The sequence below is a fragment of the Ascaphus truei genome, unplaced genomic scaffold (assembly GCF_040206685.1).
Source record: "Ascaphus truei isolate aAscTru1 unplaced genomic scaffold, aAscTru1.hap1 HAP1_SCAFFOLD_793, whole genome shotgun sequence".
Classification (NCBI taxonomy): domain Eukaryota; kingdom Metazoa; phylum Chordata; class Amphibia; order Anura; family Ascaphidae; genus Ascaphus; species Ascaphus truei.
The window spans coordinates 29,037-53,689 of record NW_027457128.1 but is presented as its reverse complement, the minus strand read 5'-3'; the positions used below and the strand labels follow the sequence as shown (position 1 = coordinate 53,689).

The window sequence follows — 24,653 nt, the reverse complement described above, 5'->3', positions numbered from 1 at the left end:
GAGGGGGGGTTCATGCAGAGGCAGGGAGAGGGGGGGTTCATGCAGAGGCAGGGAGAGGGGGGGTTCATGCAGAGGCAGGGAGAGGGGGGGTTCATGCAGAGGCAGGGAGAGGGGGGGTTCATGCAGAGGCAGGGAGAGGGGGGGTTCATGCAGAGGCAGGGAAAGGGGGGGGGGATCATGCAGAGGCAGGGAAAGGGGGGGGGGATCATGCAGAGGCAGGGAAAGGGGGGGGGATCATGCAGAGGCAGGGAGAGGGGGGGTTCATGCAGAGGCAGGGAAAGGGGGGGGGATCATGCAGAGGCAGGGAAAGGGGGGGTTCATGCAGAGGCAGGGAAAGGGGGGGGGATCATGCAGAGGCAGGGAGAGGGGGGGTTCATGGAGATTTAGGGAGAGGGGGGTTCATGCAGAGGCAGGGAAAGGGGGGTTCATGCAGAGGCAGGGAAAGGGGGGGTTCATGCAGAGGCAGGGAAAGGGGGGTTCATGCAGAGGCAGGGAAAGGGGGGTTCATGCAGAGGCAGGGAAAGGGGGGGTTCATGCAGAGGCAGGGAAAGGGGGGGTTCATGCAGAGGCAGGGAAAGGGGGGGTTCATGCAGAGGCAGGGAAAGGGGGGGTTCATGCAGAGGCAGGGAGAGGGGGGGTCATGCGGAGGCAGGGAGAGGGGGGGTTCATGCAGAGGCAGGGAGAGGGGGGGTTCATGCAGAGGCAGGGAGAGGGGGGGTTCATGCAGAGGCAGGGAGAGGGGGGGTTCATGCAGAGGCAGGGAGAGGGGGGGTTCATGCAGAGGCAGGGAGAGGGGGGGTTCATGCAGAGGCAGGGAAAGGGGGGGGGGATCATGCAGAGGCAGGGAAAGGGGGGGGGGATCATGCAGAGGCAGGGAAAGGGGGGGGGATCATGCAGAGGCAGGGAGAGGGGGGGTTCATGCAGAGGCAGGGAAAGGGGGGGGGATCATGCAGAGGCAGGGAAAGGGGGGGTTCATGCAGAGGCAGGGAAAGGGGGGGGGATCATGCAGAGGCAGGGAGAGGGGGGGTTCATGGAGATTTAGGGAGAGGGGGGTTCATGCAGAGGCAGGGAAAGGGGGGTTCATGCAGAGGCAGGGAAAGGGGGGGTTCATGCAGAGGCAGGGAAAGGGGGGTTCATGCAGAGGCAGGGAAAGGGGGGTTCATGCAGAGGCAGGGAAAGGGGGGGTTCATGCAGAGGCAGGGAAAGGGGGGGTTCATGCAGAGGCAGGGAAAGGGGGGGTTCATGCAGAGGCAGGGAAAGGGGGGGTTCATGCAGAGGCAGGGAGAGGGGGGGGGATCATGCAGAGGCAGGGAAAGGGGGGGGGATCATGCAGAGGCAGGGAAAGGGGGGGTTCATGCAGAGGCAGGGAGAGGGGGGGGTTCATGCAGAGGCAGGGAAAGGGGGGGTTCATGCAGAGGCAGGGAAAGGGGGGGGGATCATGCAGAGGCAGGGAAAGGGGGGGGATCATGCAGAGGCAGGGAAAGGGGGGGTTCATGCAGAGGCAGGGAGAGGGGGGGTTCATGCAGAGGCAGGGAAAGGGGGGGTTCATGCAGAGGCAGGGAAAGGGGGGGGGATCATGCAGAGGCAGGGAAAGGGGGGGTTCATGCAGAGGCAGGGAGAGGGGGGGTTCATGCAGAGGCAGGGAAAGGGGGGGGGATCATGCAGAGGCAGGGAAAGGGGGGGTTCATGCAGAGGCAGGGAAGGGGGGGGGGATCATGCAGAGGCAGGGAGAGGGGGGGTTCATGGAGATTTAGGGAGAGGGAGATTCATGGAGATTTAGGGAGAGGGGGGTTTATGCAGAGGCAGGGAAAGGGGGGGGGGGGGATCATGCAGAGGCAGGGAGAGGGGGGGGATCATGCAGAGGCAGGGAGAGGGGGGGTTCATGGAGATTTAGGGAGAGGGGGGTTCATGCAGAGGCAGGGAAAGGGGGGTTCATGCAGAGGCAGGGAAAGGGGGGTTCATGCAGAGGCAGGGAAAGGGGGGTTCATGCAGAGGCAGGGAAAGGGGGGGTTCATGCAGAGGCAGGGAAAGGGGGGGTTCATGCAGAGGCAGGGAAAGGGGGGGTTCATGCAGAGGCAGGGAAAGGGGGGGTTCATGCAGAGGCAGGGAGAGGGGGGTTCATGCAGAGGCAGGGAAAGGGGGGGGGGGATCATGCAGAGGCAGGGAGAGGGGGGTTCATGCAGAGGCAGGGAAAGGGGGGGGATCATGCAGAGGCAGGGAGAGGGGGGGTTCATGGAGATTTAGGGAGAGGGGGGTTCATGCAGAGGCAGGGAAAGGGGGGTTCATGCAGAGGCAGGGAAAGGGGGGGTTCATGCAGAGGCAGGGAAAGGGGGGGTTCATGCAGAGGCAGGGAAAGGGGGGGTTCATGCAGAGGCAGGGAAAGGGGGGGGTTCATGCAGAGGCAGGGAAAGGGGGGGTTCATGCAGAGGCAGGGAAAGGGGGGGTTCATGCAGAGGCAGGGAAAGGGGGGGTTCATGCAGAGGCAGGGAAAGGGGGGGTTCATGGAGATTTAGGGAGAGGGGGGTTCATGGAGATTTAGGGAGAGGGGGGGTTCATGGAGATTTAGGGAGAGGGGGGTTTATGCAGAGGCAGGGAGAGGGGGGTTCATGCAGAGGCAGGGAAAGGGGGGGGGATCATGCAGAGGCAGGGAGAGGGGGGGTTCATGGAGATTTAGGGAGAGGGGGGTTTATGCAGAGGCAGGGAGAGGGGGGTTCATGCAGAGGCAGGGAGAGGGGGGGTTCATGGAGATTTAGGGAGAGGGGGGTTTATGCAGAGGCAGGGAAAGGGGGGGTTCATGCAGAGGCAGGGAGAGGGGGGTTCATGCAGAGGCAGGGAAAGGGGGGGTTCATGCAGAGGCAGGGAAAGGGGGGTTCATGCAGAGGCAGGGAAAGGGGGGGTTCATGCAGAGGCAGGGAAAGGGGGGGTTCATGCAGAGGCAGGGAAAGGGGGGGTTCATGCAGAGGCAGGGAAAGGGGGGGTTCATGCAGAGGCAGGGAAAGGGGGGGTTCATGCAGAGGCAGGGAAAGGGGGGGTAGAGGCAGGGAGAGGGGGGGGTAGAGGCAGGGAGAGGGGGGGTTCATACAGAGACAGGGAGGGGGGAGGGGGTTCTTGCAGAGGGGGGTTGTCCCACTCCGTAGTTTTCATGGGGAGTTGCAGTAACACAAAGCATTCGCTGCTCACAACTTATCCGCGTGTGTATGTGCGCGCGCGCGTGTGAGTGTATGTGCGCACGCGCGTATGTAAGTGTATGTGCGCGCGCATATGTGAGTGTATGTGCGCGCGCATATGTGAGTGTATGTGCGCGCGCATATGTGAGTGTATGTGCGCGCGCATATGTGAGTGTATGTGCGCGCGCATATGTGAGTGTATGTGCGCGCGCATATGTGAGTGTATGTGCGCGCGCATATGTGAGTGTATGTGCGCGCGCATATGTGAGTGTATGTGCGCGCGCATATGTGAGTGTATGTGCGCGCGCATATGTGAGTGTATGTGCGCGCGCATATGTGAGTGTATGTGCGCGCGCATATGTGAGTGTATGTGCGCGCGCATATGTGAGTGTATGTGTGCGCGCGCATATGTGAGTGTATGTGCGCGCGCGCGTATGTGAGTGTATGTGCGCGCGCGCGTATGTGAGTGTATGTGCGCGCGCGTGTGTGAGTATGTGCGCGCGCATATGTGAGTGTATGTGCGCGCGCATATGTGAGTGTATGTGCGCACGCATATGTGAGTGTATGTGCGCGCGCATATGTGAGTGTATGTGCGCGCGCATATGTGAGTGTATGTGCGCGCGCATATGTGAGTGTATGTGCGCGCGCGTATGTGAGTGTATGTGCGCGCGCGTGTGTGAGTATGTGCGCGCGCATATGTGAGTGTATGTGCGCGCGCGTATGTGAGTGTATGTGCGCGCGCGCGTATGTGAGTGTATGTGCGCGCGCATATGTGAGTGTATGTGCGCGCGCGTATGTGAGTGTATGTGCGCGCACGCGTATGTGAGTGTATGTGCGCGCGCGCGTATGTGAGTGTATGTGCGCGCGCGCGTATGTGAGTGTATGTGCGCGCGCGTGTGTGAGTATGTGCGCGCGCATATGTGAGTGTATGTGCGCGCGCATATGTGAGTGTATGTGCGCGCGCATATGTGAGTGTATGTGCGCGCGCATATGTGAGTGTATGTGCGCGCGCATATGTGAGTGTATGTGCGCACGCATATGTGAGTGTATGTGCGCGCGCGTGTGTGAGTATGTGCGCGCGCATGTGTGAGTGTATGTGCGCGCGCATATGTGAGTGTATGTGCGCGCGCGTATGTGCGTAAGTGTGTGTATATGCATGTGTGTGTGCGTGTATGTGTATGCGTGTGTGCGTGTATGTGTATGCGTGTGTGCGTGTATGTATGCGTGTGTGTGTGTGTATGTATGCGTGTGTGTGTATGTATGCGTGTGTGTATCTATGTATGCGTGTGTGTGTATGTATGCGTGTGTGTGTATGTGTATGTATGCGTGTGTGTATGTGTGTATGTATGCGTGTGTGTGTATGTATGCATGTGTATGTATGCGTGTGTGTGTTTGTATGCGTGTGTGTGTTTGTATGCGTGTGTGTTTGTATGCGTGTGTGTGTATGTGTGTTTGTGTGTGCATGTGTTTGTGTGTGCATGTATTTGTGTGTGTGTGTGTGTATGCACGCGTGTGGCACATATGACTAACAACTTTTTTTCAGCTGAGAAAATATCGGCATCAGCAATCAGCTCTGATACACACTCACACATGCACGCACAGACACGCACGCACACGCACGCACACGCTGTGAGACGCACAATCACTGACAGTGTTCCTGCTGCGTAGTCCACTGTATACAGGGTAAGACGCTGCCCCTTCTGCCCTTGGAAATCCCAAACTCACCGGTTGCATCGGCCCCGCTGGCTCCGGGCGCTTTTGGAAACACGCCCTGGTAAATCCCAAACTCATCCAACACGGGATCGGATTTCCTGCTGGATTTCTAAGGACGACACACAAGGATGAGATCTGCCGCCTACCGCCACCGTATTAGCAGATCCGCGGAACGCGTCGGCATGCAGTGCAAGGCGGGTTTTTTTATTCCCTTTCGAATTTTGAGAAGAAAACGTGTGAAAATGATCGATTGTTTCCAACATCGGTTTAGAAAATCCTAATATTCTCTCATTTACTAATAATCATTAGTTTCCAAATCTTCTCTCATTTCCAAATCTTCTCTCATTTACTAATATTCTCTCATTTACTAATATTCTCTCATTTACTAATATTCTCTCATTTACTAATATTCTCTCATTTACTAATATTCTCTCATTTACTAATATTCTCTAATTTGGCATTTTTTTCACCCAAAAAATAAGTGCCGATTTTTTCCAATCTCCTAACAAATTTGCGACTGTTCAAAAATACAAAAAACAAAACCCGTTTGTGGCGAGTAAAATGGAGGAGAATCCTTTGCCCGCCTCTAATGATTAGGGATAGCAGTCAGAAGCGGAGCACAAGCAGTCCCCTGTAAGGAGAGATAACCCAGCGCCGGCCCTCTGCCCAGCACCGCTCCTTTCTGCTCCTTCTGTCTCTACTATTATAGAACTCAAACTCCTCTCTTGCTCCGTGTCAGGGACTCTCGGCCCTGCTCTTCCCCCTCTCCTCGCCCCACAAGGGCAGTCTCTCTGCCCTGCTCTCCTCGCCCACCGAGGGCAGTCTTTTGGCCCTGCTCTCCCTCCTCTCCTTACTCCTTATGAGGGCAGTCTCTCAGCCGTGCTCTCCTCCCTCTCCTCACCCCCCGTAGGCAGTCTCTCAGCCCTGTTCCCCCCACCTCCCGAAGGCGGTCTCTCTGCCCTGCTCCCCCCCTCTCCTCGACCCCCGAAGGCGGTCTCTATGCCCTGCTCCCCCCTTAGCCCCCCCGAAGGCAGTCTCTCGGCCCTGCTCTCCCCTCTCCTCACCCCCCGAAACTGACCTCTCTGCCCTGCTCCCCCCCCCTCTCCTCTCCTCGCTCCCCCGAAGCCGGTCTTTCTGCCCTGCTCCCCCCCTCGCAGGCGGTCTCTCTGCCCTGCTCCCCCCTCACCCCTCGAAGCCGGTCTCTCTGCCCTGCTCCCCCCTCACCCCTCGAAGCCGGTCTCTCTGCCCTGCTCCCCCCTCGCCCCCCGACGCCGGTCTCTCTGCCCTGCTCCCCCCTCGCCCCCCGACGCCGGTCTCTCTGCCCTGCTCCCCCCCCCCCGAAGCCGGTCTCTCTGCCCTGCTCCCCCCCCCCCCGAAGCCGGTCTCTCTGCCCTGCTCCCCCCCTCACCCCTCGAAGCCGGTCTCTCTGCCCTGCTCCCCCCTCACCCCCTCGAAGCCGGTCTCTCTGCCCTGCTCCCCCCTCGCCCCCCGACGCCGGTCTCTCTGCCCTGCTCCCCCCCCCCCCCCCGAAGCCGGTCTCTCTGCCCTGCTCCCCCCCCCCCCGAAGCAGGTCTCTCTGCCCTGCTCCCCCCTCACCCCTCGAAGCCGGTCTCTCTGCCCTGCTCCCCCCTCGCCCCCCGACGCCGGTCTCTCTGCCCTGCTCCCCCCTCGACGCCGGTCTCTCTGCCCTGCTCCCCCCCTCGACGCCGGTCTCTCTGACCTGGTCCCGCCTCGTCCCGCCTCACCCCCCGACGCCGGTCTCTCTGCCCTGGTCCCGCCTCCCCCCCCGAAGGCAGTCTCTCTGCCCTGGTCCCCCCTCGCCCCCCGAAGGTGCTCTCTCTGCCCTGCTCCCCCCTCGCCCCCCGAAGGTGCTCTCTCTGCCCTGCTCCCCCCTCGCCCCCCGAAGGTGCTCTCTCACCATGCTCCCCCCTCGCCCCCCGAAGGTGCTCTCTCACCATGCTCCCCCCTCGCCCCCCGAAGGTGCTCTCTCACCATGCTCCCCCCTCGCCCCCCCGAAGGTGCTCTCTCACCATGCTCCCCCCTCGCCCCCCGAAGGTGCTCTCTCACCATGCTCCCCCCTCGCCCCCCGAAGGTGCTCTCTCACCATGCTCCCCCCTCGCCCCCCGAAGGTGCTCTCTCACCATGCTCCCCCCTCCCCCTCGAAGGTGCTCTCTCACCATGCTCCCCCCCGAAGGTGCTCTCTCACCATGCTCCCCCCCTCCCCCCCCGAAGGTGCTCTCTCACCATGCTCCCCCCTCCCCCCGCCCGAAGGTGCTCTCTCACCATGCTCCCCCCCTCCCCCCGCCGAAGGTGCTCTCTCACCATGCTCCCCCCTCGCCCCCCGAAGGTGCTCTCTCACCATGCTAACTTGGGTCAGCGCTTCCGCCAGCAGCTTCTGGTTGATGCCACATAAATTGGCCACTTTCTTCTCACACTTGTGATGCGCGTTCATCCCGCACTCTGATCGCGGGAGAGAGCCAAGCGTGGGAAACAGAACAGTCATCGTGTTACTAACAGCAATACTAATAGCAAGAGTACTAACAGCAGTAATACTAATAGTACTAACAGCAATACTCTGATCGCGGGAGAGAGCCAAGCGAGGGAAACAGAACAGTCATCGTATTACTAACAGCAATACTAATAGCAAGAATACTAATAGTACTAATAGCAAGAATACTAATAGTACTAATAGCAATACTAATAGCAATAATACTAATAGTACTAATAGCAATACTAATAGCAGTAATACTAATAGTACTAATAGCAATAATACTAATAGTACTAATAGCAAGAATACTAATAGTACTAATAGCAAGAATACTAATAGTACTAATAGCAAGAATACTAATAGTACTAATAGCAAGAATACTAATAGTACTAATAGCAAGAATACTAATAGTACTAATAGCAAGAATACTAATAGTACTAATAGCAATAATACCAATAGTACTAATAGCAATAATACCTATAGTACTAATAGCAATAATACCAATAGTACTAATAGCAATAATACTAATAGCAATAATACCAATAGTACTAATAGCAATAATACTAATAGCAATAATACCAATAGTACTAATAGCAGTAATACTAATAGTACTAATAGCAATAATACTAATAGCAATAATACTAATAGCAATAATACCAATAGTACTAATAGCAATAATACCAATAGTACCAATAGCACTAATAGCAATAATACTAATAGCAATACTAATAGCAATAGTACTAATAGCAATAATACCAATAGTACTAATAGCAATACTAATACCAATAGTACTAATAGCAATAATACCAATAGTACTAATAGCAATAATACTAATAGCAATACTAATAGCAATACTAATAGCAATAGTACTAATAGCAATAATACCAATAGTACTAATAGCAATAATACCAATAGTACTAATAGCAATAATACCAATAGTACTAATAGCAATAATACTAATAGCAATACTAATAGCAATAGTACTAATAGCAATAATACCAATAGTACTAATAGCAATAATACCAATAGTACTAATAGCAGAAATGCTAACAGTACTAATAGCAATAATACTAATAGTACTAATAGCAATAATACTAATAGTACTAATAGCAATAATACTAATAGTACTAATAGCAATAATACTAATAGCAATAATACCAATAGTACTAATAGCAATAATACTAATAGTACTAATAGCAATAATACTAATAGTACTAATAGCAATAATACTAATAGCAATAATACCAATAGTACTAATAGCAATAATACCTATAGTACTAATAGCAATAATACCAATAGTACTAATAGCAATAATACTAATAGCAATAATACCAATAGTACTAATAGCAATAATACCTATAGTACTAATAGCAATAATACCAATAGTACTAATAGCAATAATACTAATAGCAATAATACCAATAGTACTAATAGCAGTAATACTAATAGTACTAATAGCAATAATACTAATAGCAATAATACCAATAGTACTAATAGCAATAATACCAATAGTACCAATAGTACTAATAGCAATAATACTAATAGCAATACTAATAGCAATAGTACTAATAGCAATAATACCAATAGTACTAATAGCAATACTAATACCAATAGTACTAATAGCAATAATACCAATAGTACTAATAGCAATAATACCAATAGTACCAATAGTACTAATAGCAATAATACTAATAGCAATACTAATAGCAATAGTACTAATAGCAATAATACCAATAGTACTAATAGCAATAATACCAATAGTACTAATAGCAAAAATGCTAACAGTACTAATAGCAATAATACTAATAGTACTAATAGCAGTAATACTAATAGTACTAATAGCAATAATACTAATAGTACTAATAGCAATAATACCAATAGTACTAGTAGCAATAATACTAATAGCAATAATACTAATAGTACTAATAGCAATAATACTAATATTACTATTAGCAATAATAACCATAAAAACATCAATAATAATAATATCAATATCAATATTATCAACAATAATATCAATAATAATAATACAAATAATAGTAACAACAGTAATAGTACTAATAATAGTAATACAAATAATAGTAACAGTAATAGTAATAATAGCAGTAATAGTACTAATAATAGTAATAATAAAGGCTAATTAGTTGTGGTGACATTTCTTAGAAACGCAGAGCGTGACGGCAGGTAAGAGCCCCCGCCGGCCCCCCGGCCCCCCGGCATCTGACCATTTTCCTATACGCTGTAAAAACCTCGGACCCTATTAGACCCTTGGGGCTTTCCATCTTATATAGGATTTAGCCTGACGTCTGTCCCCAGCAGCTTTGAATCCCCTTCCTGCATTACCCACTACCACCTCTGCTGGGAGCCACGCCATGCATCCACTGCCCTTTCAGCCTGACATTTCCCCTTGGCCCCGCCCCCTCTCATTGCCCACGACACACAGCCGGCGAGCGGTCACTCACCGTCACACTTCAGCCCCTGCTTCACCAGGCCCCACAGCAGGCTGCCACAGTGGTCACAGAACGTGGGGCTCATGTAGTTGTAGACCTTGAAGCGGTGAGGCATGTCGATGTTGAATCGTTCCTTCTGGAACTGTGAGGGGAGAGAGCCGTGGCGGGCGTTAGCAGGAGGCGCAGCGACACATCGGGAGTAGGGGGGGGGCCCAGAACGGCCCGGCGGGGGGCAGCACTCACCATGGTGTCCCGGCTGTTGGTAGCCGTCCCCGTGCACCTGCCGATGATCTTCTCGATGCATTTCTTGTGGATGGCAGCATTGCATTCTGGGAGCAAAATGAAGGGTTGTGTGGTCAGACGTGGGGCCGAGCCCCGCGAGAACGGGTCGCGTGGTCAGAATCAGGGTGAAGGATGAACAGGGAAAGGTATGAGAGAGAGCGGGACCGCACGGGAAGGGAGAGAGAGCGCACGGGAAGGGAGAGAGAGCGCACGGGAAGGGAGAGAGTGCGCACAGGAAGGGAGAGAGCGGGACCGCACGGGAAGGGAGAGAGAGCGGGACCGCACGGGAAGGGAGAGAGAGCGGGACCGCACGGGAAGAGAGAGAGAGCGGGACCGCACGGGAAGGGAGAGAGAGCGCACGGGAAGGGAGAGAGAGCGCACAGGAAGGGAGAGAGCGGGACCGCACGGGAAGGGAGAGAGAGCGGGACCGCACGGGAAGGGAGAGAGAGCGGGACCGCACGGGAAGAGAGAGAGAGCGGGACCGCACGGGAAGGGAGAGAGAGCGGGACCGCACGGGAAGGGAGAGAGTGCGCACGGGAAGGGAGAGAGAGCGCACGGGAAGGGAGAGAGAGCGCACGGGAAGGGAGAGAGAGCGCACGGGAAGGGAGAGAGAGCGGGACCGCACGGACGGGAGAGAGCGCGCACAGGAAGGGAGAGAGCGGGACCGCACGGGAAGGGAGAGAGCGGGACCGCACAGGAAGGGAGAGAGCGGGACCGCACGGGAAGGGAGAGAGAGCGCGCACGGGAAGGGAGAGAGAGCGCGCACGGGAAGGGAGAGAGAGAGCGGGACCGCACGGGAAGGGAGAGAGCGCGCGCACGGGAAGGGAGAGAGAGCGGGACCGCACGGGAAGAGATAGGGGGAGAGAAATTAGCGACAAAGAGTAAAAAAGTAACCGGCATGACAGATGCTCGCTTGTACGGTTATATGCACGCGTGTTACTTTCCGCGCTCCCTTGTACGGTTATATGCACGCGTGTTCCTATCCGGGCTCCCTTGTACGGTTATATGCACGCGTGTTCCTATCCGCGCTCCCTTGTACGGTTATATGCACACGTGTTCCTATCCGGGCTCCCTTGTACGGTTATATGCACGCGTTTTCCTTTCCGCGCTCCCTTGTACGGTTATATGCACACGTGTTCCTATCCGTGCTCCCTTGTACAGTTATATGCACATGTGTTCCTTTCCGCGCTCCCTTGTACGGTTATATGCACACGTGTTCCTTTCCGCGCTCCCTTGTACGGTATATGCACGCGTGTTCCTTTCCGCGCTCCCTTGTACGGTTATATGCACACGTGTTCCTTTCCGCGCTCCCTTGTACGGTATATGCACACGTGTTCCTTTCCGCGCTCCCTTGTACGGTTATATGCACGCGTGTTCCTTTCCGCGCTCCCTTGTACGGTTATATGCACACGTGTTCCTTTCCGCGCTCCCTTGTACGGTATATGCACACGTGTTCCTTTCCGCGCTCCCTTGTACGGTTATATGCACACGTGTTCCTATCCGCGCTCCCTTGTACGGTATATGCACACGTGTTCCTTTCCGCGCTCCCTTGTACGGTATATGCACACGTGTTCCTATCCGGGCTCCCTTGTACGGTATATGCACGCGTGTTCCTATCCGGGCTCCCTTGTACAGTATATGCACACGTGTTCCTATCCGGGCTCCCTTGTACGGTATATGCACACGTGTTCCTTTCCGCGCTCCCTTGTACGGTTATATGCACGCGTGTTCCTATCCGGGCTCCCTTGTACGGTTATATGCACACGTGTTCCTATCCGGGCTCCCTTGTACTGTTATATGCACACGTGTTCCTTTCCGCGCTCCCTTGTACGGTTATATGCACACGTGTTCCTATCCGTGCTCCCTTGTACGGTATATGCACACGTGTTCCTTTCCGCGCTCCCTTGTACGGTATATGCACGCGTGTTCCTTTCCGCGCTCCCTTGTACGGTTATATGCACACGTGTTCCTTTCCGCGCTCCCTTGTACGGTATATGCACACGTGTTCCTTTCCGCGCTCCCTTGTACGGTTATATGCACGCGTGTTCCTTTCCGCGCTCTCTTGTACGGTTATATGCACACGTGTTCCTTTCCGCGCTCCCTTGTACGGTATATGCACACGTGTTCCTTTCCGCGCTCCCTTGTACGGTTATATGCACACGTGTTCCTATCCGCGCTCCCTTGTACGGTATATGCACACGTGTTCCTTTCCGCGCTCACTTGTACGGTATATGCACACGTGTTCCTATCCGGGCTCCCTTGTACGGTATATGCACGCGTGTTCCTATCCGGGCTCCCTTGTACAGTATATGCACACGTGTTCCTATCCGGGCTCCCTTGTACGGTATATGCACACGTGTTCCTTTCCGCGCTCCCTTGTACGGTATATGCACGCGTGTTCCTATCCGGGCTCCCTTGTACGGTTATATGCACACGTGTTCCTATCCGGGCTCCCTTGTACTGTTATATGCACACGTGTTCCTTTCCGCGCTCCCTTGTACGGTTATATGCACACGTGTTCCTATCCGGGCTCCCTTGTACGGTTATATGCACGCGTGTTCCTATCCGGGCTCCCTTGTACGGTTATATGCACGCGTGTTCCTATCCGGGCTCCCTTGTACGGTTATATGCATGCGTGTTCCTATCCGGGCTCCCTTGTACGGTTATATGCACGCGTGTTCCTATCCGGGCTCCCTTGTACGGTATATGCACACGTGTTCCTTTCCGGGCTCCCTTGTACGGTATATGCACGCGTGTTCCTATCCGGGCTCCCTTGTACGGTTATATGCACGCGTGTTCCTATCCGGGCTCCCTTGTACGGTTATATGCACACGTGTTCCTATCCGGGCTCCCTTGTACGGTTATATGCACACGTGTTCCTATCCGCGCTCCCTTGTACGGTTATATGCACACGTGTTCCTATCCGCGCTCCCTTGTACGGTATATGCACACGTGTTCCTTTCCGCGCTCCCTTGTACAGTTATATGCACACGTGTTCCTTTCCGCGCTCCCTTGTACGGTTATATGCACGCGTGTTCCTATCCGGGCTCCCTTGTACGGTTATATGCACGCGTGTTCCTATCCGCGCTCCCTTGTACGGTTATATGCACACGTGTTCCTATCCGGGCTCCCTTGTACGGTTATATGCACGCGTGTTCCTATCCGCGCTCCCTTGTACGGTTATATGCACACGTGTTCCTATCCGGGCTCCCTTGTACGGTTATATGCACACGTGTTCCTATCCGCGCTCCCTTGTACGGTTATATGCACGCGTGTTCCTATCCGCGCTCCCTTGTACGGTTATATGCACGCGTGTTCCTATCCGGGCTCCCTTGTACGGTTATATGCACGCGTGTTCCTATCCGGTCTCCCTTGTACGGTTATATGCACGCGTGTTCCTATCCGGGCTCCCTTGTACGGTTGTATGCACACGTGTTCCTTTCCGCGCTCCCTTGTACGGTATATGCACACGTGTGTCCTTTCCGCGCTCCCTTGTACGGTTATATGCACACGTGTTCCTTTCCGCGCTCCCTTGTACAGTATATGCACACGTGTTCCTTTCCGCGCTCCCTTGTACAGTATATGCACGCGTGTTCCTATCCGGGCTCCCGCGTACAGTATATGCACGCGTGTTCCTATCCGGGCTCCCGCGTACAGTATATGCACACGTGTTCCTTTCCGCGCTCCCTTGTACGGTATATGCACACGTGTGTCCTTTCCGCGCTCCCTTGTACGGTTATATGCACACGTGTTCCTTTCCGCGCTCCCTTGTACAGTATATGCACGCGTGTTCCTATCCGCGCTCCCTTGTACAGTTATATGCACACGTGTTCCTATCCGTGCTCCCGCGTACAGTATATGCACGCGTGTTCCTATCCGGGCTCCCGCGTACAGTATATGCACGCATGTTCCTTTCCGTGCTCCCGCGTACAGTATATGCACACGTGTTCCTTTCCGCGCTCCCTTGTACGGTATATGCACGCGTGTTCCTATCCGTGCTCCCTTGTACGGTTATATGCACACGTGTTCCTATCCGCGCTCCCTTGTACGGTTATATGCACGCGTGTTCCTATCCGGGCTCCCTTGTACAGTATATGCACGCGTGTTCCTATCCGGGCTCCCTTGTACGGTTATATGCACACGTGTTCCTATCCGCGCTCCCTTGTACGGTTATATGCACGCGTGTTCCTATCCGGGCTCCCTTGTACAGTATATGCACGCGTGTTCCTATCCGGGCTCCCTTGTACAGTATATGCACACGTGTTCCTTTCCGCGCTCCCTTGTACAGTATATGCACACGTGTTCCTATCCGCGCTCCCTTGTACGGTTATATGCACGCGTGTTCCTATCCGCGCTCCCTTGTACGGTTATATGCACGCGTGTTCCTTTCCGCGCTCCCTTGTACAGTATATGCACACGTGTTCCTTTCCGCGCTCCCTTGTACAGTATACGCACGCGTGTTCCTTTCCGCGCTCCCTTGTACAGTATACGCACGCGTGTTCCTTTCCGCGCTCCCTTGTACAGTATACGCACGCGTGTTCCTTTCCGCGCTCCCTTGTACAGTATACGCACGCGTGTTCCTTTCCGCGCTCCCTTGTACGGTTATATGCACGCGTGTTCCTTTCCGCGCTCCCCTGTACAGTATACGCACGCGTGTTCCTTTCCGCGCTCCCTTGTACAGTATACGCACGCGTGTTCCTTTCCGCGCTCCCTTGTACAGTATACGCACGCGTGTTCCTTTCCGCGCTCCCTTGTACAGTATACGCACGCGTGTTCCTTTCCGCGCTCCCTTGTACAGTATACGCACGCGTGTTCCTTTCCGCGCTCCCTTGTACAGTATACGCACGCGTGTTCCTATCCGCGCTCCCTTGTACAGTATACGCACGCGTGTTCCTTTCCGCGCTCCCTTGTACAGTATACGCACGCGTGTTCCTTTCCGCGCTCCCTTGTACAGTATACGCACGTGTGTTCCTTTCCGCGCTCCCTTGTACAGTATACGCACGCGTGTTCCTTTCCGCGCTCCCTTGTACAGTATATGCACACGTGTTCCTTTCCGCGCTCCCTTGTACAGTATATGCACGCGTGTTCCTTTCCGCGCTCCCTTGTACGGTTATATGCACGCGTGTTCCTTTCCGCGCTCCCTTGTACAGTATACGCACGCGTGTTCCTTTCCGCGCTCCCTTGTACAGTATATGCACACGTGTTCCTTTCCGCGCTCCCTTGTACAGTATACGCACGCGTGTTCCTTTCCGCGCTCCCTTGTACAGTATATGCACGCGTGTTCCTATCCGCGCTCCCTTGTACAGTATACGCACGCGTGTTCCTTTCCGCGCTCCCTTGTACAGTATATGCACGCGTGTTCCTTTCCGCGCTCCCTTGTACAGTATATGCACGCGTGTTCCTTTCCGTGCTCCCGCATACAGTATATGCACGCGTGTTCCTTTCCGCGCTCCCTTGTACAGTATACGCACGCGTGTTCCTTTCCGCGCTCCCTTGTACAGTTATATGCACGCGTGTTCCTTTCCGCGCTCCCTTGTACAGTTATATGCACGCGTGTTCCTTTCCGCGCTCCCTTGTACAGTTATATGCACGCGTGTTCCTTTCCGCGCTCCCTTGTACAGTATATGCCCCGTTGTATGGAAGTATGGAAGTAACATTCGGGGTACTTACGCCGGCACTTGTATCCTTGCTTATTCAAACCCCTGCAAATAAACAGAGGCCAGTCAGGGACCCTCCTCATACTACAAACACGGGGGGAGGGGGGGGAGGAAAGAGGCTGGCGTTTGGGGTGTGCGGGGGGCTGGCGTTAGGGGTGCGCGGGGGGCTGGCGTTAGGGGTGCGCGGGGGGCTGGCGTTAGGAGTGTGCGGGGGGGCTGGCGTTAGGGGTGCGCGCGGGGGCTGGCGTTAGGAGTGTGCGGGGGGGCTGGCATTAGGGGTGCGCGCGGGGGCTGGCGTTAGGGGTGCGCACGGGGGCTGGCGTTAGGGGTGCGCGGGGGGGCTGGCGTTAGGGGTGCGCGGGGGGCTGGCGTTAGGGGTGCGCGGGGGGCTGGCTTTAGGAGTGCGCGGGGGGCTGGCGTTAGGGGTGCGCGGGGGGCTGGCGTTAGGGGTGCGCGGGGGGCTGTGTCATAATGTTCATTTTACAGCTTCCCCAGCCAAATAATAGCCCCTGCCCGAGTGTTATAGGTAATTATTCACAGGGGGTGGGTGGGGGTAAGATATTTAACCCTCTGTGAGTCCCCTTGACCCTACTGCTGCCTCAGGGGTCGGGGTTAATCCGTTTTTAACCAGGAAACCCCCTACCCCAGCTTTAGGGGGGCTTTAACAAGACGTTCTGGTAGCGGGGTCCTGTCTGCAGATTGCCGGCGTGCGTGGGGCGGGGGGCGCCGCTCACACGGAGTTAGCGCAGGGAGCCTCACCACACAAACTCTTTGCACACGGAGCAGAAGGTCGGCTGGCGGAAAAACGTGGCGGTGAACTCGTGGTTCTTGACGTAGTGGATCTTGGCCTGTTTGATGGCTCCTCTCCTCCGGTTTATAGTCACCAAACCCTCATCTTCTCCCACGGGCTGCTTGCAATCTAAAGGAGGGGGAGGGAGAGAGGTGGTGGGGGGGGGGGAGAGGGAGAGAGAAGGGGGGGAGAGAGAGAAGGAAGGTGGGTAGATCGAGGGAGATGGGGGTTAGAGAGGGAGGGTAGAGAGAGGGAGAGGGAGGGTAGAGAGAGGGAGGGGGAGGGTAGAGAGAGGGAGGGTAGAGAGAGGGAGAGGGAGGGTAGAGAGAGGGAGAGGGAGGGTAGAGAGAGGGAGAGGGGGGTAGAGAGGGGTAGAGAGGGGAGTAGAGAGAGAAGGGGGGGGTAGAGAGAGAAGGGGGGTAGAGAGATAGAAGGGGGGTAGAGAGATAGAAGGGGAGAGGGGAAAGAGAGAGAAAGCGAGAGAGAGGGGCAGGGGAGAGAGAGGGGGCAGGGGAGAGAGAGGGGGCAGGGAGAGAATGGGGGCAGGGGAGAGAGAGGGGGACAGGGGAGAGAGAGGGGACAGGGGAGAGGGAGAGGGAGAAAGAGAGGGGACAGGGGAGAGAGAGACGGGACGGGGAGAGAGAGAGACGGGACAGGGGAGAGAGAGACGGGACAGGGGAGAGAGAGAGACGGGACAGGGGAGAGAGAGGGGAGAGAGAGAGAGGGGACAGGGGAGAGAGAGAGACGGGACAGGGGAGAGAGAGAGGGGACAGGGGAGAGAGAGAGGGGAGAGGGGAGAGAGAGAGGGGACAGGGGAGAGAGAGAGACGGGACAGGGGAGAGAGAGAGACGGGACAGGGGAGAGAGGGACGTTTGTTGTTGGATGAAAAATTGAAGGTTTTTACTTTTGCAATTTGCTATTAGATACACCTCATGCCCAGCGGGGCACACAGCTACACACAGCTACACACACTTCCATCATACACACAGCTACAGTACACACAGCTACACACACTTCCATCATACACACAGCTACACACACTTCCATCATACACACAGCTACACACACTTCCATCATACACACAGCTACACACACTTCCATCATACACACAGCTACACACACTTCCATCATACACACAGCTACACACACTTCCATCATACATGCAGATGCACACAGCCACACATAGCTACTTCCTAACTGTGACTGTGCCGTGCGCTGCAAACACACCACACCCCAGGACCTGTGACATGCAGGTGGTGTGCACAGAACTGACCCCTCCGCTGTGTGGCCGGAGCGCTCTGCATGGCTCTGCTCCCAGCGAGGAGACCTGGTCCAGCTCAGAGCAGGATAAAGAGGCGTCCTGTGAAGTCACCAATCTCTCTCTCATCAAACAAGCAAGTGAGAGATGGTGTTACAAGCTGCTCTCTGCAACTGTGAAACTAAGTGCTCTGTGTAAGGGGGGAGGAGAGAGGGAGAGAGAGAGGGGGGGGGAGAGGGAGAGAGGGAGAGAGGGGGGAGAGAGGGGGGGGAGAGAGAGGGGAGAGAGAGGGGGAGAGAGAGAGGGGGGGAGAGAGAGAGGGGAGAGAGGGGAGAGGGGGAGAGGGAGAGAGGGAGAGGGAGAGAGAGAGAGAAAGAGGGAGGGGGAGAGAGAAAGAGGGAGGGGGGAGAGAGAGAAAGAGGGAGAGAGGGAGAGGGGGGGAGAGAGAGAAAGAGGGAGAGGGGGGAGAGAGAGAAAGGGGGAGAGAGAGAGGGAGAGGGAGGGAGAGAGAGGGGGAGAGAGAAAGAGGGAGGGGGAGAGAGAAAGAGGGAGGGGGGAGAGAGAAAGAGGGAGAGGGGGATGGGGGAGAGAGAAAGAGGGAGAGGGGGATGGGGGAGAGAGAAAGAAGAAGAGGGAGTGGAGGAGAGAGAAATAGGGAAAAGGGTGTGGGGAGAGCGAGAGAAAGAAGAAAGGGCAGAGAGAAAGAATAAGGGGCAGAAAAAGGGAGGGATAGAGAGAAAGAGGGGGTAGGGGAGAGAAAGGACAGTAGGGTAGAGGAGAGAGAAAGAGGACAGGGGTGTGGGGGAGACAGAAGAAGGGGGGCAGAGAGAAAGAAGAAGGGGAAGAGAAAGGGGGGAGGAGAGAGAAAGGGGGGAGGAGAGAAAGGGGGGGGGAGAGAAAGAGGGGGGAGAGAAAGAGGTAGAGAAAGAAAGAAGGGGGAGAGAAAGAGGGTGGGGGGAGAGAGAGGATGGGGAAGAGAAAGAGGTTGGGAGAGAGAAAGAGGGGGGGAGAGAGAAAGAGGGGGGAGAGAGAGAGAAAGAGGGGGAGAGAGAGAAAGAGGGGGGAGAGAGAGAAAGAGGGGGGAGAGAGAGAAAGAGGGGGGAGAGATAAAGAGGGGGAGAGAGAGAAAGAGGGGGGAGAGAGAGAAAGAGGGGGGAAGAGAGAGAAAGAGGGGGGAGAGAGAGAAAGAGGGGGGAGAGATAAAGAGGGGGGAGAGAGAGAAAGAGGGGGGAGAGAGAGAAAGAGGGGGAAGAGAGAGAAAGAGGGGGGAAGAGAGAGAAAGAGGGGGGAGAGAGAGAGAAAGAGGGGGGAGAGAGAGAGAAAGAGGGGGGAGAGAGAGAGAAAGAGGGGGGAGAGAGGGAGAAAGAGGGGGGAGAGAGAGAAGAGGGGGGAGAGAGAGAAAGAGGGGGGAGAGAGAGAAGAGGGGGGGAGAGAGAAAGAGGGGGAGAGAGAGAAAGAGGGTGGGGGAGAGAGAAAGAGGGGGGGAGAGAGAAAGAGGGGGGAGAGAGAGAGAAAGAGGGGGAGAGAGAGAAAGAGGGGGGAGAGAGAAAGAGGGGGGAGAGAGAAAGAGGGGGAGAGAGAGAAAGAGGGGGGAGAGAGAGAGAAAGAGGGGGGAGAGAGAGAGAGAAAGAGGGGGAGGAGAGAGAGAAAGAGGGGGAGAGAGAAAGAGGGGGAGAGAGAAAGAGGGGGGAGAGAGAAAGAGGGGGGAGAGAAAGAGGGTGGGGGGAGAGAAAGAGGGTGGGGGGAGAGAAAGAAAGAAAACAGGTCCAGGTGTGGGGGAGAGAGAGAGAAAGAAGAAGCGGGCAGAGAGAAAAAAGGGGGCAAGAGGAAGAGAAGGGGGAGTGGGCTAGAGAAGGGGGGGGGGGAGAGAAAAGAGAGAAGGTGGGGGAGAAAGAGAGAGAAAGAGGGGGAGTGGGGGAGAAAGAGGGAGAGTGGGGGAGAGAGAAAGGAGAGTGGCGTGGAGGAGAGAGAGAGGAAAAGGGTGTGGGGGAGAGAGAAGGGGAAGAGAAAGGGGGGAAAAGAGAAAGGGGGAGAGAAAAAGGAGGGGGAGAGAGAAAGGGGGGAGAGAGAGAAAGAGGGGGAGAGAGAGAAAGAGGGGGAGAGAGAAAGGGGGCAGAGAGAAAGGGGGGAGAGAGAGAAAGGGGGGAGAGAGAGAAAGGGGGGAGAGAGAGAAAGGGGGGAGAGAGAGAAAGGGGGGAGAGAGAGAAAGGGGGGAGAGAGAGAAAGGGGGAGAGAGAGAAAGGGGGGAGAGAGAGAAAGGGGGGGAGAGAGAGAAAGGGGGGTGAAGGAGAAAGGGGGGAGAGAGAGAAAGGGGGAGAGAGAGAAAGGGGGAGAGAGAAAGAGGGAGAGAGAGAAAGGGGGAGAAAGAAAGAAGGGGGAGAAAGAGAACAGATTCATGTGGGGAATGAGAGGCAGGCTGACAGAGAGAGTTAAACATGATTGCTGCCAGTCTGTGTGAGGGGTTAACCCTGTGTGTTCTGCAACGTCATGTGTCCACTTTCACAACTACACGCCCCGCGCTGACCACACGGACAGTGTCAGATCCGGTGCTGAACGGACAGTGTCATACTGTATCACCTTCACAGACAGTCCAGCACAGCACAAGAGTCCTACACAACACAACAGCACAACACAACACACCGAGCAAGAGTCCTACACAACACCAACAGCACATCACACCGAGCAAGAGTCCTACACAACACAAACAGCACAACACACCGAGCAAGAGTCCTACACAACACCAACAGCACAACACACCGAGTAAGAGTCCTACACAACACCAACAGCACAACACACCAGTAAGAGTCCTACACAACACCAACAGCACAACACACCGAGTAAGAGTCCTACACAACACCAACAGCACATCACACCGAGTAAGAGTCCTACACAACACCAACAGCACATCACACCGAGCAAGAGTCCTACACAACACCAACAGCACAACACACCGAGCAAGAGTCCTACACAACACCAACAGCACAACACACCGAGCAAGAGTCCTACACAACACCAATAGCACAACACACAGGGCAAGAGTCCTAGACAACACCAATAGCACAACACACCGAGCAAGAGTCCTCCTACACAACACCAATACCACAACACAACGAGCAAGAGTCCTACACAACACCAATAGCACAACACAACACACAGAGCAAGAGTCCTACACAACACCAACAGCACAACACACCGAGCAAGAGTCCTACACAACACCAACAGCACAACACACCGAGCAAGAGTCCTACACAACACCAATAGCACAACACACAGGGCAAGAGTCCTAGACAACACCAATAGCACAACACACCGAGCAAGAGTCCTCCTACACAACACCAATACCACAACACAACGAGCAAGAGTTCTACACAACACCAATAGCACAACACAACACACCGAGCAAGAGTCCTACACAACACCAACAGCACATCACACCGAGCAAGAGTCCTACACAACACCAACAGCACATCACGCCGAGCAAGAGTCCTACACAACACCAACAGCACAACACACCGAGCAAGAGTCCTACACAACACCAACAGCACAACACACAGAGCAAGAGTCCTACACAACACCAATAGCACAACACACAGGGCAAGAGTCCTAGACAACACCAATAGCACAACACACCGAGCAAGAGTCCTCCTACACAACACCAATAGCACAACACAACGAGCAAGAGTCCTACACAACACCAATAGCACAACACAACACACAGAGCAAGAGTCCTACACAACACCAACAGCACAACACACCGAGCAAGAGTCCTACACAACACCAACAGCACAACACACCGAGCAAGAGTCCTACACAACACCAATAGCACAACACAACACACAGAGCAAGAGTCCTACACAACACCAAAAGCACTACTCACAGAGCAAGACTCCTACACAACACCGACAGCACAACACACAGAGCAAGAGTCCTACACAACACAAAACAGCACACACACACACACACACAGGGAGAGTCCAACACAGCACACACATCACAATACAATACACAGGACACACATCACAATACACAGGGAGAGTGTGTGACACAGGACACCCATCACAGCGCTCAGGGAGGTAGTTCAATACAGCACACAGGCAGGTACAGCACGCAGGCAGGTACAGCACGCAGGCAGGTACAGCACGCAGGCAGGTACAGCACGCAGGCAGGTACAGCACGCAGGCAGGTACAGCACGCAGGCAGGTACAGCACGCAGGCAGGTACAGCACGCAGGCAGGTACAGCACGCAGGCAGGTACAGCACGCAGGCAGGTACAGCACGCAGGCAGGTACAGCACGCAGGCAGGTACAGCACGCAGGCAGGTACAGCACACAGGCAGGTACAGCACACGGGCAGGTACAGCCACAACTCAGGAGGTGCACGGCTCCTATCTGTATTCCAACTACAGATATCACAGTATATACTACACACCCTATATATCCTTACACCCATAATATACTGTGCATCCACACATACTACACACACTACATATCTATAATATACTGTGCATCCATACATACTACACACCCTATACATACATCCATACACCCATAATATACTGTGCAACCATACATACGACACACACTATATATCCATAATATAGTGTGCATCCATACATACTACACACACTATACATCCACACACCCATAATATACTGTGCAACCATACATACGACACACACTATATATCCATAATATAGTGTGCATCCATACATACTACACACACTATACATCCACACACCCATAATATACTATGCATCCATACATACTACACACAATATATATCCATAATATATTGTGCATCCATACATACACACCCTATATATCCATAATATACTGGCCATCCATACATACTACACACCCATAATATACTGTGCATCCACACATACTACACACACTATATATTCATAATATACTGTGCATCCACACATACTACACACACTATATATTCATAATATACTGTGCATCCATACATACTACACACCCTATACATCCACACACCCATAATATACTGTGCATCCATACATACTACACACCCTATATATCCATACACGCATAATATACTGGGCATCCATACATACTACACATCCATAATATACTGTGCATCCACACATACTACCCACACTATATATTCATAATATACTGTGCATCCATACATACTACACACCCATAATATACTGGGCATCCATACATACTACACCCGCTACTCTCCCCCCCCCTCCCTCCACGGCTCGGGCTGGAGCTGCTGATTGAAGGTAAGCAACACACACACGCAGGCACACACACACACACACACGCACGCAGGCACTCATACACACACACACACAGACAGACAGAGGCAGGCACTCACGCACTCAGGCACACACATACACACACACAGACAGGCACACACACACACTCAGACACACACACAGACAGGCACTCACGCTGCTGTCACTCCACACTCCTCCCCGCTCCCCGAAGCCTCTCCTCCTCCCGAAGCCTCCCCTCCCCATTGGCTCACAGCCACACCACGTGGCGCGTCAACGCTAGGGATCACCATTTTCTTGTGTCCCATAGCGGCTGACGCGCCACAGCGTGTAGTGCGCTGTGCCGCCAGGGGGGACCGGGACCGGCTCGGGAGGATTCCCCTGCTGGTGGGGAACTCGCGTGTGGCCGCCCGCGCCCGCGCCACCGAGCGCAGCGGGACCGAGGCTTTAGACTAGAGGTTGCTTGGGGACTGCATCTTTCTGCAAACTCTTCTGCACATGCAACAAACGGTGAGCTACTCTGACCACATTATGATCTCATGCTTGTTAGCCTGCACACTTAACCCCCCCTATACACCTTATTTTACTGCAGCCTCCCCAACACTGACTGCACACAACTACCTCCCTCACCCACTCAGCCCACTGCAAACCCTGAATAGACCCTAGCATTGCAATGAAGCAAAACATTTTGACAGGGAAAAGGCACACCCCTGCTGTTTGGTCTGCACACACACTTGGCTCACAACAGCTCCATGCAGCATTACCTACCTCTGTGATAATGAACCTGCTATGCATCTCAACTTTGTTTTTTCTCGTGACCTCGTGGATATGTTAGGCCCGTAATATAGTGGGCGCGCTTGCTGCGCCGTGCGCGCGCGGCAGTTCTAGTTGGCTGTGGTTAGCCAGCCATTGTATGCAAGGGCCGCACACGGCAGTGAGCGTGGAGCCGGGCGATAGCGAGGAAGACTCAAAAAGTAAGTATTCTCGCCGCTACCGCCGCTGTAATGTGTGTGTATGTGTGTATGAATGTGTATGTGTGTATGTATGTGTGTATGTGTGTGTGTGGTGTATGTATGTGTATGTACAATGTTAATAAATATTTTATTCTTACCGTGTCTTTTTTTTTACATTTTAAAAATACACACACACACACACACACACAAAGTGTCACGTGCACGCGCGTTCGCACAGACGCGCGCACGCACCTATTATAGAACAAGCCTTAGGCTGTGTCCATAGAGCCTCAGCCCGCGCTCCTCTGCGCTGACGCTGAGGCTCGCCTGCCCGGTCAGGAGCGATCCCATGTACTGGCAAGCGAGCCAGCGTGTGCGATCGGGAGGTGGGGGGGCGGGGCAGTGACGTCGCTGGGCCAATAGCTTGCGACGCACCAACGTCAACGCGCCGTGACGTTGACGCTGCTTTGCTGTAATTGGAGGTTTTCAGCCGACAGCGCGTTGAAAAACAGCATTGGCTGTCGGCTGAAAAACCCAACTCCACAGCACGCCTGCGGACGCTCGCGTGAGCCCCCTCTCAAGACATCCTCATTGAGTATGCCGGGGCTCAGCGCGGAGTGTCCGCACGGCCCAGCGCTGCCTGTCCTTCC

At 54.2% G+C, this 24,653-nt stretch overlaps 1 protein-coding gene across 1 annotated transcript in view; it reads right to left on the bottom strand.

The window, feature by feature from the left end:
- LOC142486230 (protein kinase C delta type-like) overlaps nucleotides 1-24,653 on the bottom strand; it is a 57,161-nt gene that overhangs the window by 10,423 nt on the left and 22,085 nt on the right. The window contains exons 4-9 of the mRNA XM_075584868.1: nucleotides 16,517-16,676; nucleotides 15,771-15,802; nucleotides 10,062-10,147; nucleotides 9,831-9,960; nucleotides 7,240-7,340; nucleotides 4,893-4,989 (exon numbers count right to left, since the gene is read on the bottom strand). Of these exons, the coding sequence (XP_075440983.1) occupies nucleotides 4,893-4,989; nucleotides 7,240-7,340; nucleotides 9,831-9,960; nucleotides 10,062-10,147; nucleotides 15,771-15,802; nucleotides 16,517-16,676 (606 nt within the window). The remainder of the gene's footprint in view (nucleotides 1-4,892; nucleotides 4,990-7,239; nucleotides 7,341-9,830; nucleotides 9,961-10,061; nucleotides 10,148-15,770; nucleotides 15,803-16,516; nucleotides 16,677-24,653) is intronic.